The sequence below is a fragment of the Mastacembelus armatus genome, chromosome 1 (genome assembly GCF_900324485.2).
Source record: "Mastacembelus armatus chromosome 1, fMasArm1.2, whole genome shotgun sequence".
NCBI classification, from domain to species: domain Eukaryota; kingdom Metazoa; phylum Chordata; class Actinopteri; order Synbranchiformes; family Mastacembelidae; genus Mastacembelus; species Mastacembelus armatus.
The window spans coordinates 1,514,888-1,529,626 of NC_046633.1; the positions used below are offsets into that span (position 1 = coordinate 1,514,888).

At 42.9% G+C, this 14,739-nt stretch overlaps 1 protein-coding gene across 1 annotated transcript; it reads left to right on the forward strand.

Moving 5' to 3' along the window:
* On the forward strand, positions 1–9,451 carry LOC113128692 (B-cell receptor CD22-like). The gene is made up of 13 exons (XM_026304192.1): positions 1–199; positions 3,307–3,660; positions 3,742–3,966; positions 4,085–4,435; positions 4,795–5,022; positions 5,702–5,965; positions 6,317–6,577; positions 6,865–7,125; positions 7,323–7,583; positions 7,803–7,884; positions 8,006–8,066; positions 9,025–9,173; positions 9,319–9,451. The coding sequence occupies exons 1-13, from the start codon at positions 130–132 to the stop codon at positions 9,383–9,385; spliced, it is 2,634 nt and encodes an 877-aa protein (XP_026159977.1). The 5' UTR covers positions 1–129; the 3' UTR covers positions 9,386–9,451.
* The last annotated feature ends 5,288 nt before the right edge of the window (positions 9,452–14,739 follow it).

Below are 14,739 nucleotides of genomic sequence, written 5' to 3' on the forward strand. Positions count from 1 at the left end.
GAGGCATCTTTAGAGACAACCTGCTTCTCTAATGTGAGTAGGGTCGTTTATGGACATGACTGAAATACGTCCTGTGTACATTTATTTACCTGCTGACATGTTTTATTGTCTCTGAAGTCCCACAGACTGATGACAGGAGCAGCTATGAGTTTAACAGCAGCAGCCAGTGGATTTGTCGTCTTCCTTCTCTCTGTGTCAGGTACTGTAGATCTACATTGACACTGGCTGCATGAAATGACAGGAATGTGGGGAAATGTGGGATTTGTAAAGTTGCAACGAAGCTGAGTTTGTTGGACTGTATGTGGAAATAAGTGGATGAGAGGTTTGTGAAAGACAAAGCTTTCTGAAACCCTGTACTCATTGGTTTGATGGACATTTGGTGGAAATGTCCAGTTGAAAGTGGAGCAGACTTTTTGCTGCTGACAGACTGAGAGCTGCAGCCTTTTCTATGTTCAATACTGCTCAGTTTGATTAGTAACACATTTATTATACAGCACTTAGTCAAAGCAGCCTGAAGTAGGAAATCAATGAATGAACATGACAGATCAGCACTTTTCTAGGTTTGATGTATGGACTGATGCAGTATGATGCAAACATTTCAAACCCTACAACACTAAACACTCTCTTCTGTTTCTGTTGGGGCTTTTTTGATGACATGTTGATTCATGTTACAGGGCTGATGTCCTCAGATCAGTTTTACGTTTCATTGGAAACTGAATTGCTTTGTACCAGTAACAACAGTTGGAATATTATGGATGAAAAACATGTGATTCTTAGATGAATAGTGACTTTCTCTTGAACATTTCCTCATAAAGGAACAAAACTTGGGCGTTGCAGCAGCTCTGAAGCCTGTTGTTGACCAGTCATTTCTGTCTGTGGCTGCTTTTAACTCAGTCAAGTTGCACTGTGACCATAGAAACTGGTTTCACACCAGAATATGTGTGAATATGTTCTCTCTGCTCATGTTTCTTCATTTGTCTGTGGTTTTCACAGTGAGCTCAGCATCAGTGTGACACCAGAGTGAACAATGAGGAAACAAAAACAGCTCAGACTCTCTAATGATCTTTTTTCCTGTTGTCCTGGTCAGTAAAGCTGCATTTAAGTTCACAGAGCCACTGCTTTCTTAATTCTTCACTGCACTTGCAGAGTGTGTGATGTCCCCTCAGTGCACATAGAGATTAACTACAGAGCATGTGAACATCTTCCTTTGCATTGACTGGATGTTACTGAGCCAACACTTCCTCTTGTTAGTCCAGAGTGACCCTGCTGCTCTGTCCTGCCTCCTTGTGTCGTCCTTTGGTACATCAGCCGTTCATTATTCTGTGGATGTTGTTCCTGCCACCTGGGACTCTGTTTACCCTGTACAGTCCTGGACTCTGTTTACCGTGTACAGTCCTGGACTCTGTTTGAACCCTGGTCCCCCCTCCAGGACTCTAGTGTCATGTGTCAGGTTGGTGTACAGTACATTCAGAGAGTCTTCAGACGTCCTTCCCTTTTTTAAATTTGATGTTGCAGCCTGATGCTACAATAGTTTCAAATCATTTTATCTCATGACTCTACACTCAGTACCACTTAATGACAACGTCAATGTTACCGGCGCCAGACCTAGGGGAAATCCGTGCCGGCAGCAAGTGATACACAAGCCGTAAGGCCTGTGGATTAATGAAGAGGAACAGACATAAACGTCTTGCCAAAGCCAGTGCTCGTTTAATACTGAATTTCTTTCAATAATGTTTCATGTCATTAACATAATCACATTAACAGAAAAGGTACAGTTAAATTAAGCGAGATGAAAAACTGTATAAACATGTACCTCAATGTGCCAAAATAAGGAAAATACTTTAACTAATGTTGAATTTCCTTAAAACATAGATACAGGTACACATTCATGACATATCCCACATTTAACCAATTGTTCTGGATTTTGACATCGATATGGTTTCTCTAATGTGTTCGCTGGCGCCATTTGGTCTTATTGTCCATATAATGGCGGCAGGGGGTCACTACAATAATGCTTCTCTACAACACCCATAACGTAACAATGCAGTTCTTATAAGTAACCAAACTAAGCTAATCAGCACTTTTTTAAAACATTCAAAACATATATTTCCCCGTTACAGAGCATTCACACTGCCTCTCGGTTAATACAATGCTACGATGCTACAGCTAACCATACGGATGTCGGTAGGAAATATACAACTTCCTCCTGTTACTTACTAACTCCAAATACATCTAACACGTCTCAGAATGGCACGAAAATCATCACAAACACATTTTGCATCCATTGATGTTTAAACAACCCGGAGCATGAATATATAAAGTTTGACAGTACCTGTGGATTAATGAAGAGGAACAGACATAAACGTCTTGTCAAAGCCAGTGCTCGTTTAATACTGAAGCACTCAGCTGGGTCGCTAACCAATGTTCCTCCCAGTGAATCCACCCAGCAGTGGCGCCCTCTACTGTCTTAAAAATGCCACTACACCAGAGTAGGTACTAAATACACAGCTACTAGTTCACAATTAACAAAAAAAAAATAGAGGGGTGTCTTGTTTCTATCCAACTAAACATATAGCAAATCCAACCTGCTACATCAACATGTTTGGAAATTAACTCAAAAGGAAAAAGTGTAATATCACATTTCCATAAGTATTCAGACCCTTTACTCAGGACTTAGTTGAAGCAGCTTTAGCAGCAATAGCAGCCTCCAGTCTTTTTGGGTATGAGCCAACAACCTTTGCACACCTGGACTGGGGGATTTCCTGCCGTTCTTCTTTGCAAATCCTCTGAAGCTCAGTCAGGTTGGATGGGGACCGTAGGTGAACAACCATTTTCAGGTCTCTCCAGAGATGTTGGACAGGGTTCAAGTCAGGGCTCTGGCTGGGCCACTCTGGGACATTCACAGACTTGTCCCTAAGCCTCTTCCTGTGTTGTCTTGGCTGTGTGCTGAGGGTCGTTGTCATGTTGGAAGGTGAACCTTCAGCCCAGTCTGAGGTCCTGAGGGCTGAAGACCAGGTTTTCATTGAGGATGTCTCTGTACTTTGCTCCATTCAGCTTTGCCTCAATACCGACCAGTCTCCCAGTCCCTGAATGAAACCCTTCCTACATCTGATCACCTGATAAATGTCTATATTCTACATCAGCTGTGGTTCTATTGAGGCCTGATGATTAACTTCAGATAATGAAGGACTTTGAACCTTGTACAAGTTACTTTTCCCCCAGATCATATTGGTGCTATGATACAATTTGTCTGATTAACTGAAGTTACTAATTTGATGATGTTTGCTGATGTGCTCTGTGTTACAGTGGTGCAGGCTCAGGATGGCTGGGGAGTGACTTACACTGCTACTGACATCTGTGCCATAAAAGGATCAACAGTGAACATAAGCTGCACCTACACATACCCATCTAATGTTAGAGTTCAGGAAACATTCTGGTTTACTAAAGGGACTAATAGAGGCCCAGTGGATCTGAAGACTCAGTCAGAGTATTCAGGTCGTGTTCAGCATCAGTGGGAAGATAAAACCTGCACTCTGACAATCAGAGACCTGAGAGAGACAGACTCAGCTCAGTACAAGTTCAGGTTCATCACAAACCAACAAAGTGGACGTTATACTGGTTCACCTGGAGTCACTTTGACTGTCACATCTTCATCTGAAGGTTTGTCCAAATGACAAAATGTGGAAAACTGTCAGTGAACATGTGTGTGTTTATGTGAGCTGACAGTTTCTGTCTTTGCAGATCCAGGTCTCCAGGTGCAGGTGATCAAACCCTCCCCTGTCCTCTATCCTTCCTGGGCAGAACTAACATGTCACAGTTGTTTCCTGCCTGGTCGTCCTTCCTACATCTGGTACAAAAATGGACTGAAGATCAAAGAAACTCCTACTTTGGACCAATACTTTGATTCACCAGACAGCTACTCCTGTGCTGTAAAAGGACATGAGGGTTTCCCCTCTCCTTCAGTCTGTGAGTTTACTTCAGTCTTCTTCTAACATGTCACCACCTGGTGGAGCCTTTAACTAAGTCATTGTACTATTTCTGTTGAAGCACCATTTTTTGTTCTTTGAGCTGGTTTATCTTTCAGGTGTCAAAGGTCAAAGCTGCAACAGAGTGACTTACACTGACAGAAGCATCTGTGCAGTCAAAGGATCATCAGTGGACATTTCTTGTACTTACAACAGTCATGATAAAGACATTCAGTCTAAATTCTGGTTCAGACGTCAACATAATTGGAGGACACGTTCACAACCTGTGGACCTTAGTGAAGACTCCCAGTTTGCAGGTCGTGTTCAGGTCCTTGACCCAGAGACAGGACGCTCCACTCTGAGAATCACTGACCTGAGAGAGACAGATTCAGCCCAGTATCACTTCACATTCAAAACACCAGGCTTTGAATGGAGGAGTAGTTTACCTGGTACAACTCTGACTGTCACAGGTGCTGATCAACACACACTAATAAATATTTAAAGGGGAAAGTGATTATGTTATACTTTATGTGTGTATATGACATTAATGTTGTTATCCAGCAAATAACTCCCATGTTCTCAAACTGTGACTACATAATGTCTTATAGCAGAAAAACTGTTACAGAAAATGAGTAAATGCTGATATTTACATACAGAAATCAAAAGCTAAGACTTGAGTCAAACTGCAGCCATCATCAGCAGTTGGATACGTCCCCACCAGTCTTAAGATGAGACATTTCTACTAGTTCACTTTGTCACACTGTGACTTTGTATTTGTGTTTTGAGTCTTTAGTGACCAGTGCCCTTAATGTTTTTTTCTAATGTCAAGCTCTGCAGGTTCAGGTGACCAGAATAAGAAGAGTCCACCAGTCTTCCACTGAAGCAGAGCTGAAGTGTCACAGCAGCTGCAGTCCAGCTGGACATCCTTCTTTGGTTTGGTTCAACAATGGACAGGAAGTAGGACAGGGACCAAATCCTTACAGAGGCCTGATCTATGATGGAGACAACATCTACTGTGCTTTCAAAGGACATGAGAAATACCACTCTGCCTCAGTGTGTGAGTTTACACCACTTTGTAAAGTTTCATAAAACCACAGCATTGTCACATCAAAACACTAATTTACTGTTTCAACATGTGATAATAATGAGAGAGACACAGACTAATAGGGGGGTCAGGTCTGACAACATGTTGAATTTGTTGTTCCAGTGTTCATGAATAAACAACATGTTATAGGCCATTTAATGTGGACGTCTTGTTTAACCAGTGTAATGAACAAAGAACTGGAGGTTGAGCACCAGGTAGGCAGCTCATTCTTGGCTAGTTTGGAGGAGTCTGGCTGGGAGAGCTTCCAGCCCTGGTGAGGACCAGGTAAATTCTTGGATTCTGTAAAGGAGGAATCAGGAGTGAACTGCCGCTGCAGTCTCACACCCAGGGTTCTGGTTGGCATGTGTAGACGGTAAAGAGGAAGTGACCAAGGACATAGACTTGTCCTTCTACAGAACAATGTGACAGAAATGAATCCATCCCTGCTAGTAGCCGTCCAAAACAAAGACACAGACTACCTGGACGGCAGGTCCCAGAACTTCAGACAGGGAATTAGGTCATAATGAAATTATAAAAACAAGACCAAAATAATCTTTTAATTGTCTGAATGTTTTATTTTCTCAAATGAACAGCTAAAACAGACTTTTTATGAACATATGTCTCATTGTAATGAAAATCTCTTTTCCTCTAGATCCCCCAAAGCTTCTGTCAGTGTCAGTGAGTCCCTCTGCTGAGATAGTGGAGGGCAGTTCAGTGACTCTGACCTGTAGCAGTGATGCTAACCCAGCAGCTAAATACACCTGGTACAAGAAAAATGGAAATCCAAGTCTTCAACCAGCCAGTAAACAGTTTAACTTCAGCTCCATCCAGTCCTCTGACTCTGGAGAGTATTACTGTACAGCTGAGAATGATCTGGGAGGGAGAACATCTGGATCCATCTTTATTAATGTGACATGTGAGTCAAACATAAAACAGCAAATACTAAAATAAAGATGTTTGATCTGTGGCTTCTTTACACTCTGGATAATGTCAACAGCATGTTACTTATAATATACAATAGATTTACAAAACAACCAAGGTGATTAACCTGATTGTAAAGTAATAGAAAAAACAGATTGGGCTTAGTAACAGTAAAAAAGCATCTTGTGTACAAGTATATAATGTAATTGCTTCATCATGCATTTGGTTTTTAATGTAATGTAAGTAGGATGTTTCTGTTTTTGAATTGTTTTGTGAGGTTGAGGACCCAACTGGAACTCATGCTTTTTATTCTGATGACAATAATCTGTTGTTACATGTCTTCCAGACCCCCCAAAGCTTCTGTCAGTGTCAGTGAGTCCCTCTGCTGAGATAGTGGAGGGCAGTTCACTGACTCTGACCTGTAGCAGTGATGCTAACCCAGCAGCTAATTTCACCTGGTACAAGGAGAACCAAACACTGATTCATGGACCAGAAGGGACTTATCAGTTCACCTCCATCAGCTCTGAGGACAGAGGAACATATTACTGCAGGTCTGAGAATCAGCTTGGACAGTCAAACTCTTCAAGTGTGTCCATAGACGTCCAGTGTGAGTATTAGAAATCTCTTCAGTTCTGATGATGAAGTTGATAACACAGGTCATTAGTCTTAAATGTTGCTACTGTATATTGTCTACTCTTGTAATATCATATGTGTGTGCAGAGTTTGATTCATTTGTCATGTTGTTTTTCATGTGTGTTGTGTAATATAGATGTTTTCTTTCTCCTCCTCCTTTGGTGTCACTCTTGACTTGTGGTTGCAAAATCTCTACTGTGGCTATTTCTGAAAAACAGACTCTCAGACAAATATTGAAGACTTGTCTCTATTTTCCTCCAGATGGTCCAAAGCTTCTGTCAGTGTCAGTGAGTCCCTCTGCTGAGATAGTGGAGGGCAGTCCAGTGACTCTGACCTGTAGCAGTGATGCTAACCCAGCAGCTAATTACACCTGGTACAAGGAGAACCAAACACTGCTTCATGGACCAGAAGGGACTTATCAGTTCTCATCCATCCGCTCTGAGGACAGTGGGACATACTACTGCAGGTCTGAGAATCAGTATGGACAGATCAACTCTGAGCCTCTATTGGTGAATGTCCAGTGTAAGTAGAAAACTGCAACTAATCAGTCACAGTTACTGTACCTCCTATGATGGATGGATAGATAGACAGACATGCCTGCTGCATGTACATGTGGTACTGTTATCCCTGCTCTTCCCATCTGTTGCTGCATTGTCCAGTTGGACGTTCAGGCCTAAAAGCAAAAGCTCATGTTGTGTTTCTTTACATATTTTCAACAGATGGTCCAAAGCTTCTGTCAGTGTCAGTGAGTCCCTCTGCTGAGATAGTGGAGGGCAGTTCAGTGACTCTGACCTGTAGCAGTGATGCTAACCCAGCAGCTAATTACACCTGGTACAAGGAGAATGAAGAGTCACCAAAAGCTTCAGGACAGATCTTCACCATCACTGACATCAGACCTGAACACAGAGGAAAATATTACTGTGAAGCCCAGAACACAAGAGGACGTCATAACACCACCTCACATCTGACTGTTGTGGCAGGTTGTCTCTATTTACAGATTCACAGCTGTTATTTCTCATGTTATTTTGCACTTTACATGGAGCCCACCCAACTCAGGGTTTAGGATTAGGATTGTTTTTACATTGTGAGACATTTGACAATCCCCCTCCCTCCTCAAACTCAAACTTTACAATAGAAAATCCACAAATTCAATAATTCCTGTAAATTTCCAGTGTTTCATCTTGATAATTGTTTTCTAGATCCATTGAAACTTCCAGTAGCACTGACTGTCCCTGCTGTTTTTCTGGCCTTCATGCTCCTTCCTGCCTGGCTGTGGATTAGGTCAGCAGTTCATTTTCTCTGTAATTATATTTACCGTACTCTGCCTATGGACAAGATGATCAATTCCATGTCATGCGTTCAGTGTTTCATCAGTTTATTTGTGCTTTTATTGTCCTGTCAGAAGACGGAGGTCATTGGATCAACAGTGTGAGGCTGAGGGGGGGCCAGACAACAGTGCACAGGTGAGGAAGGAGAGTTCAGGTGCACCAGTACGAACAAAAACCTGCTGGTCAGACGTCAGAGTCACTGGTCACCTGAAAACTCCTCTGACAGACGTGTAATGTGCAGACTGTTTAGTGCAGACCCACATTAACCACATCCTCTGATCATTAGCACATCTCTGCTCTCATCCTTCCCTGTGTGCTCTCTTAAAGCTGGAAGGTAACGTGCAGCCTTTCAGACATGTCATGGAAATACTGTGGAAAAATCCTCTGAAGCAAAGACTGAATGTACTAATGTTCATTTATAAAGGAACAGGATTTATTTACAGGCAGAAGAAGAGTGAAGCTGGACTCTGACCAGGTTTAGCTGAAGGTGTAAAGGACAGTTGGACAGTTTTTCAAGTCTGATTGAAAACGATAACCAGGTGCCCACATTAAGACTGAAACATGTGTTTATGAAGCCATTCTCAGCCCTTCTCATTCTGTGTGAAAATGGATTCAAAGGTTTGTCTAATGTGCAGCTCTCGTCTAACTGGGACGACCAAAGCCTCATATTAGCCTCAGCTGGACTTTGGAACACATTTTGGTACAAACCAACTTTCATTTAAAAAGCATCTGGATGGAGTTTTTCCTGCTCAGTGAACAGGAGGAGTCATCTCAGAAAGTAAAACACTACAGTTTCATATCTGCACCTGAAAAATTGTGTCTTTTCCTTGAACAAATGAAACCGATGCTCCTGGTACAGGGTTAACTGGTTAAACTGGAGAACATGCAGCAACCCCTGCTGGTGAACTGTGGCCACTGCAACAACCTTACATCCCTGACATAAAGCAACACTCCACCTTTTACCTGCAAATGGTCATGTCATGCTACAGTGCAGTGAAAGTCTTAGTGATTTCCCAGAGTTACTCATGAGTTCTGTTTATCCAGAGTCTCAAACTCATGGAAAATGTCACAGTCTTCTCTGTTTGCTCTGCAGGTGGATCAACTTCACTACGCCAGCGTCCAATTCACCAGGAACCAGGAAGACCACATCTACGCCAACGTCAGCCCAGCTCAGCACCAAGCAGACAAGCAGGAGGGTGTAATTTACAGTACTGTCCTCAGCAGAGCCGGTTCTGACCCAAGGTGAGCAGCTGGACCATTCCTGTTACTGTTCAATGGAACATATACATCTGTCAGTGTCAACTTCTTCATTGACTTCTTCTTCTTTTGCCTAATATTGGAACATTTAATTTCCATACTCTCTGTAATTTGATCATTTCCTTCCCAGAACAAGACGTCCAGCAGCTGTGGAGGATCCATCCTCACTGTACAGCTCGGTGAACAAACGCTGCTGAGTGGGAACACACTGTGGCTCTGTGCTTTGGTATTGCTGCATGGACTTTTTAGCAGATGAGAAAAATTAGCCCAAACATTAGAAACACCTCTCAGTGTGATTCATCTTACTTACAAGATAGAGACTATTTTGTCTCACTTGGTAATTACGAGTCTGAGCGAACAAAAATTAAATGTGGGGTTCCTCAAGGGTCTATTCTTGGTCCTCTCTTATTCAATATTTACATGCTGCCCCTTGCTCTGATTACGGAATACTACAACATTGACTACCATACCTATGCAGATGACACCCAACTTTATATATCAGTATCATCTCATGATTATAGTCCTCTAATTTCATTATGTGAGTGTATTAATCAAGTCAAAGAATGGATGTGCCAGAATTTTCTCCAGCTCAATACAGACAAGTCAGAAGTGATTGTTTTTGGCCCCAAAAATGAAAGGTCAAAGGTCATTGCTCACCTTGACTCCATGTCATTGAAAGCTACAAATCAAGCCAGAAACCTTGGTGTAATCATTGACTCAGACCTGAATTTTAACAACCACATAAAATCCATCACTAAATCTTCCTATTACCACCTGAAAAACATTGCCAGAATAAAAGGTTTTCTGTCTAAACAAGATGCAGAAAAACTTGTTCATGCATTTATCTTCAGTAGGTTAGATTATTGTAATGGCTTGTTTACAGGTCTTAGCAAAGTCAATCAGGCAACTGCAGCTAATCCAGAATGCTGCTGCCAGAGTCCTTACAAACACCAAGAAACTGGACCATATCACACCAGTTCTTAGATCACTACACTGGCTTCCCGTTAGTCAAAGGATATAGTCCATCCATCCATGTTCTACTGCTTATCCGGGGCCGGGTCGCGGGGGCAGTAGCCGAATCAGGGATACCCAGACTTCCTTCTCCCTGGACACTTCCTCCAGCTCTTCCGGGGGGACACCGAGGCGTTCCCAGGCCAGCCGGGAGACATAGTCCCCCCAGCGTGTCCTGGGTCTTCCCCGGGGCCTCCTCCCGGTGGGACATGCCCGGAACACCTCCCCAGGAAGGCGCCCAGGAGGCATCGGAAACAGATGCCCGAGCCACCTCAACTGACTCCTCTCGATGTGGAGGAGCAGCGGCTCTACTCCAAGCTCCTCCCGGGTGACCGAGCTCCTCACCCTATCTCTAAGGGAGCGCCCGGCCACCCTGCGGAGGAAGCTCATTTCAGCCGCTTGTATCCGCGATCTCGTTCTCTCGGTCATGACCCAGAGCTCATGATCATAGGTCATAAGCCTCCATAAGGGGTTCAGTGACCCCTTATGGAGCGACAATTGAGGACCGTGACGTCGCCCGGTATGGCGAAGCCGGGGCCCCACCCTGGAGCCAGGCCTGGGGTTCGGGCTCGTAGGCGAGCGCCTGGTGGCTGGGTCTCCCCCCATGGGACCCAGCTGGGCAAAGCCCTAAAGAGTGACGTGGGGCCGTCCTTCTGTGGACCCAACACCCGCAGGAGGATCCATAAGGGGCCGGTGCATAGTGGATCGGGCAGTGGTCGAGGACGGGGACCTCAGCGACCCGATCCCTGGATGCTGAAACTGGCTCTAGGGACATGGAAAGGATATATTTTAAAATCTTATTGCTAGTCTATAAAGCACTAAATGGTTGTGGACCAAAATATATTCAAGATGTATTAGTTCCCTATGAGGTTTCCAGACCCCTCAGGTCATCTGGGACAGGTCTATTGTGTGTTCCCAGAACCAGAACCATACAAAGTGAAGCAGCATTCAGTTACTATGCTCCTCACTTGTGGAAAAAACTTCCTGAACACCTGAGGTCTGCTCAAACTGTCAGCTCATTCAAATCGGAACTGAAAACACTGTTGTTTACTGCTGCCTTCAAATAATTGTTCATCCTTGTTTTCTTAATGTGCTTTGACATCTTATTTTAATTTACTTTATTTTATTTAAATTTATTTTATTTTAAATATCTTTGTTTTTAAATGCTCTTTTCAATGCTTTTAATGTAATTATATGCCTTGTAAAGCACTTTGAATTGCGTAGTGTATGAATGGTGCTATACAAATAAATTTGCCTTGCCTTGCCTTGCCTAATTACGTGCGCACACAGAGAAAAGTCTACAAAATTCTCTGTCTCTTCTGTGCAGAATTCAGGTTTATATAGCTTGACAAGAAAGGGTGGACTCATATTCGAAAAGACCCCACATGTTTGTTCAGGTGTCCTCTATCGTTTTATCAGCAAACAAATTGTTGGCAGTTATGGCCTTTAAAACACAGGCCATTAAAACACTAAACCCCTAAAAACTAAAAATATGCATTCTTTAGCCCAACACGACCACCTGTTCCATGCTCTGTAAACCCCCCACAGCAGTAGGCTGGTTCAATAACTACCTGACAAACAGAACTCAGTCTGTGCAGATAAATAGTGTCCGGTCCACATCTCTAACAGTAATGAATGGAGTTCCCCAGGGATCAATTCTGGGTCCACTTCTTTTTGTTATTTACATAAATAATCATTTGTTGTTTGTAGGTGCAGTAGCTCCAATCAAATGTTCTTTGTCACATCACAGCTGTTCTGGCAGCAAAAGCCAATGAAGTCTGTTCAGAACATTCACTTCTCACTGGAAGCATCAACTTTCAAACCATGTCCAGTGGATAATTGAACACACTGGAATTAATCCCAGTGTCACAGCAAGTTTTGCAGTGTCTGATTCAAAGGAACAGTCAGTAACTCCATCATCATTTCAGTTCCCTCTCACTGCTGCAGAGGGCGACAGTGAGCACAGTGGTTTCATTTCAGCCTCAAACTAATCATTTGTGGGTTTATTGTTCACAATAGAGTTTTATTCACTAACTACAGAGACTAATATAGAAAGAGACAGCTTTCACTGTCATGTGTGTTCATCTTTATGCTGTACATTTCAATTTGTTGGGGTCGCTCATGGAAGCAGAACAGATTGAGGCTGAATAAATGTGAAGCTTCGTTATTTTAACACCTTTGTTCAAATGAGGCGACTTGTTTTGAAGAGTCTGATGTCATTGCAGTTCATCAAAGATGTTGGTCACCAGTGTGAACTATTGACACTTCCTGAACATGGTCTCCAGCTGTGATGTTTGAAGAATTAAATGTCCAGGGTCTCCATAACTTAAAGTGCAAAGAGCTTCAGTCATTAAATGTGAGAATAAAGCAGCCAAAGTAAATGTAGATGTGACTCAACAATCAGTGGTGGATGGGAAATGTTGTTTCATGGTCCAGGTTCAGTGTCTCTGATGTTTCACTGCCCTCTGGTGGCTAATCTTCAGAGCTACAGGTTCAGGCTTCATCCCTCTGAGCGCTGCCCCCACTGTCTGCTTTAAAGGCTCAGTTCACCCAAATGAAACAAACCAAACTGATTTTCTCTCTTCCCCCCAGTGTTATCGAACCATGCAGAGAGTTTTCTCACACTGTGAGAGTATTTTTTGAATGGTGAGTGTCTGACTTTCTGTGTTTACCCCCAGTTGACACCATTCATCAGTGTGTCTCCAAAGCAGCTGCTACCAGTCCAGTGGATGATGTGTGTTAAATGTTGTTTGGTTCACTCACTCATCCTCTGCAGTGATACTGAGTCAATGCACCATTCACTTTCATCAGTTTTTTTTTTCTTCAGTCAGCAAATGTGAGAATAAAGCAGCCAAAGTAAATGTAGATGTGGCTCAACAATCATTGGTGGATGAGAAATGTTGTTTCATGGTCCTGGTTCAGTGTCTCTGATGTTTCACTGCCCTCTGGTGGTGAAGCTTCAGAGCTGCGGGTTCAGGCTTCATCCCTCTGAGTGCTGCCCCCACTGTCTGTTTGTCTGTTTTAAATTCAGTTCAATTTTAATTCAGTTCAATTTATCTGTATAGCATCAAATCACAATAGAATCATCTCAAGGCACTTTACAAAAAAAAAACAAAAAAAAAAAACAAATTCCTTATGAGCAGCACTTGGCGACAGTGGAGAGGAAAACTCCCATTAATGGAAGAAAAAACCTCCAGCAGAACTGGGCTCAGTTTGGGCGGCCATCTGCCTCGACCGGTTGGGCTGAGTGGATAGAGGAGAGAGAAAAGAACAGCAACAATAAACAACAAATAGACACTGAAGGTTGGTGGGACCAGTAACTGCACATCAGTGATATACAGCTCCAGTACCAGGGACACCTGCAGAAGGTAGAAAGAAAAAGAGAGATAGAGGGAGAGAGCACAAGGTTAGTGACATTCAATGGTGGAATATACATGTGAGCGGGGAGGAGAGGAAGAGAGGGGAAGGGAAGGGAGGGAAGGGGTAAGGGTCCTTGGGCAGTCTAGGCCTATAGCAGCATAACGAAGGGATGGTTCAGGGTTGCCTGAAGCCAGCCCTAACTATACGCTTTGTCAAAGAGGAAGGTTTTAAGTCTAGCCTTAAAAATATAGAGAGTGTCTGCCTCCTGAACCCAGACTGGGAGCTGGTTCCACAGGAGAGGAGCTTTATAGCTAAAGGCTCTGCCTCCTATTCTGCTTTTGGAAACTATGGGAACCACAAGTAGACCTGCACTCTGAGAGTGAAGTGCTCTATTGGGATAATATGGTACTGTGAGGTCTTTAAGGTATGAAGGAGCTTGATCAAGAAGGGATTTGTATGTGGGAAGAAATATTTGAAATTCTATTCTGTATTTTACAGGGAGCCAATGAAGAGAATCTAATATAGGAGAAATATGAGCTCTCTTTCTAGTTTCCGTCAGGACTCTGGCTGCAGCATTCTTGATTAACTGGAGGCTTTTTATGGAGATACTGGGACATCCAGATAGTAAAGAGTTACAATAATCTAGCCTTGAGGTAAGAAATGCATGGACTAGTATTTCTGCATCATTTTGAGACAGGATGTTCCCATTTTTGGCAATGTTACGCAGGTGAAAGAATGCAGTTCTAGGGATTTGTTTTATTTTAGTTAAAAGACATGTCCTGGTCAAAAATAACTCAAAGGTTTTTCACAGTAGTGCTAGAGGACAGGGCTATACCATCTAGTAGTACCCATAATTTCACAAAAACAACTTCTGTTTTCTCTGAATTTAAAAGTAGAACATTACTGGTCATCCAGACCTTTATGTCAGTTAGACATGCTTGAAGTCTAGATACCTGGTGTGTGTTATCAGCTTTCATAGATAGATACAGCTGAGTGTCATCTGCATAGCAGTGGTAATTAATTGAGTGCTTCCTAATAACATTGCCTAAAGGAAGCATCTACAAGGTGAACAGAATTGATCCTAGCACAGAACCTTGTGGAACTCCATAACTAACTTTTGTGCGTGTGGGAGGTTCATCCTGTACATGAACAAAGTGGAATCTGTCCGATGAATAGGATT

Bases quoted from the DNA above. Each gene is read 5' to 3' on its own strand.
- LOC113128692 (XM_026304192.1), top strand. From the start codon at position 130: ATGACAGGAGCAGCTATGAGTTTAACAGCAGCAGCCAGTGGATTTGTC. The intron at 200-3,306 runs GTACTGTAGATC...TCTGTGTTACAG, and splicing joins CTTCCTTCTCTCTGTGTCAG to TGGTGCAGGCTCAGGATGGC. The intron at 7,126-7,322 runs GTAAGTAGAAAA...TATTTTCAACAG, and splicing joins TCTATTGGTGAATGTCCAGT to ATGGTCCAAAGCTTCTGTCA.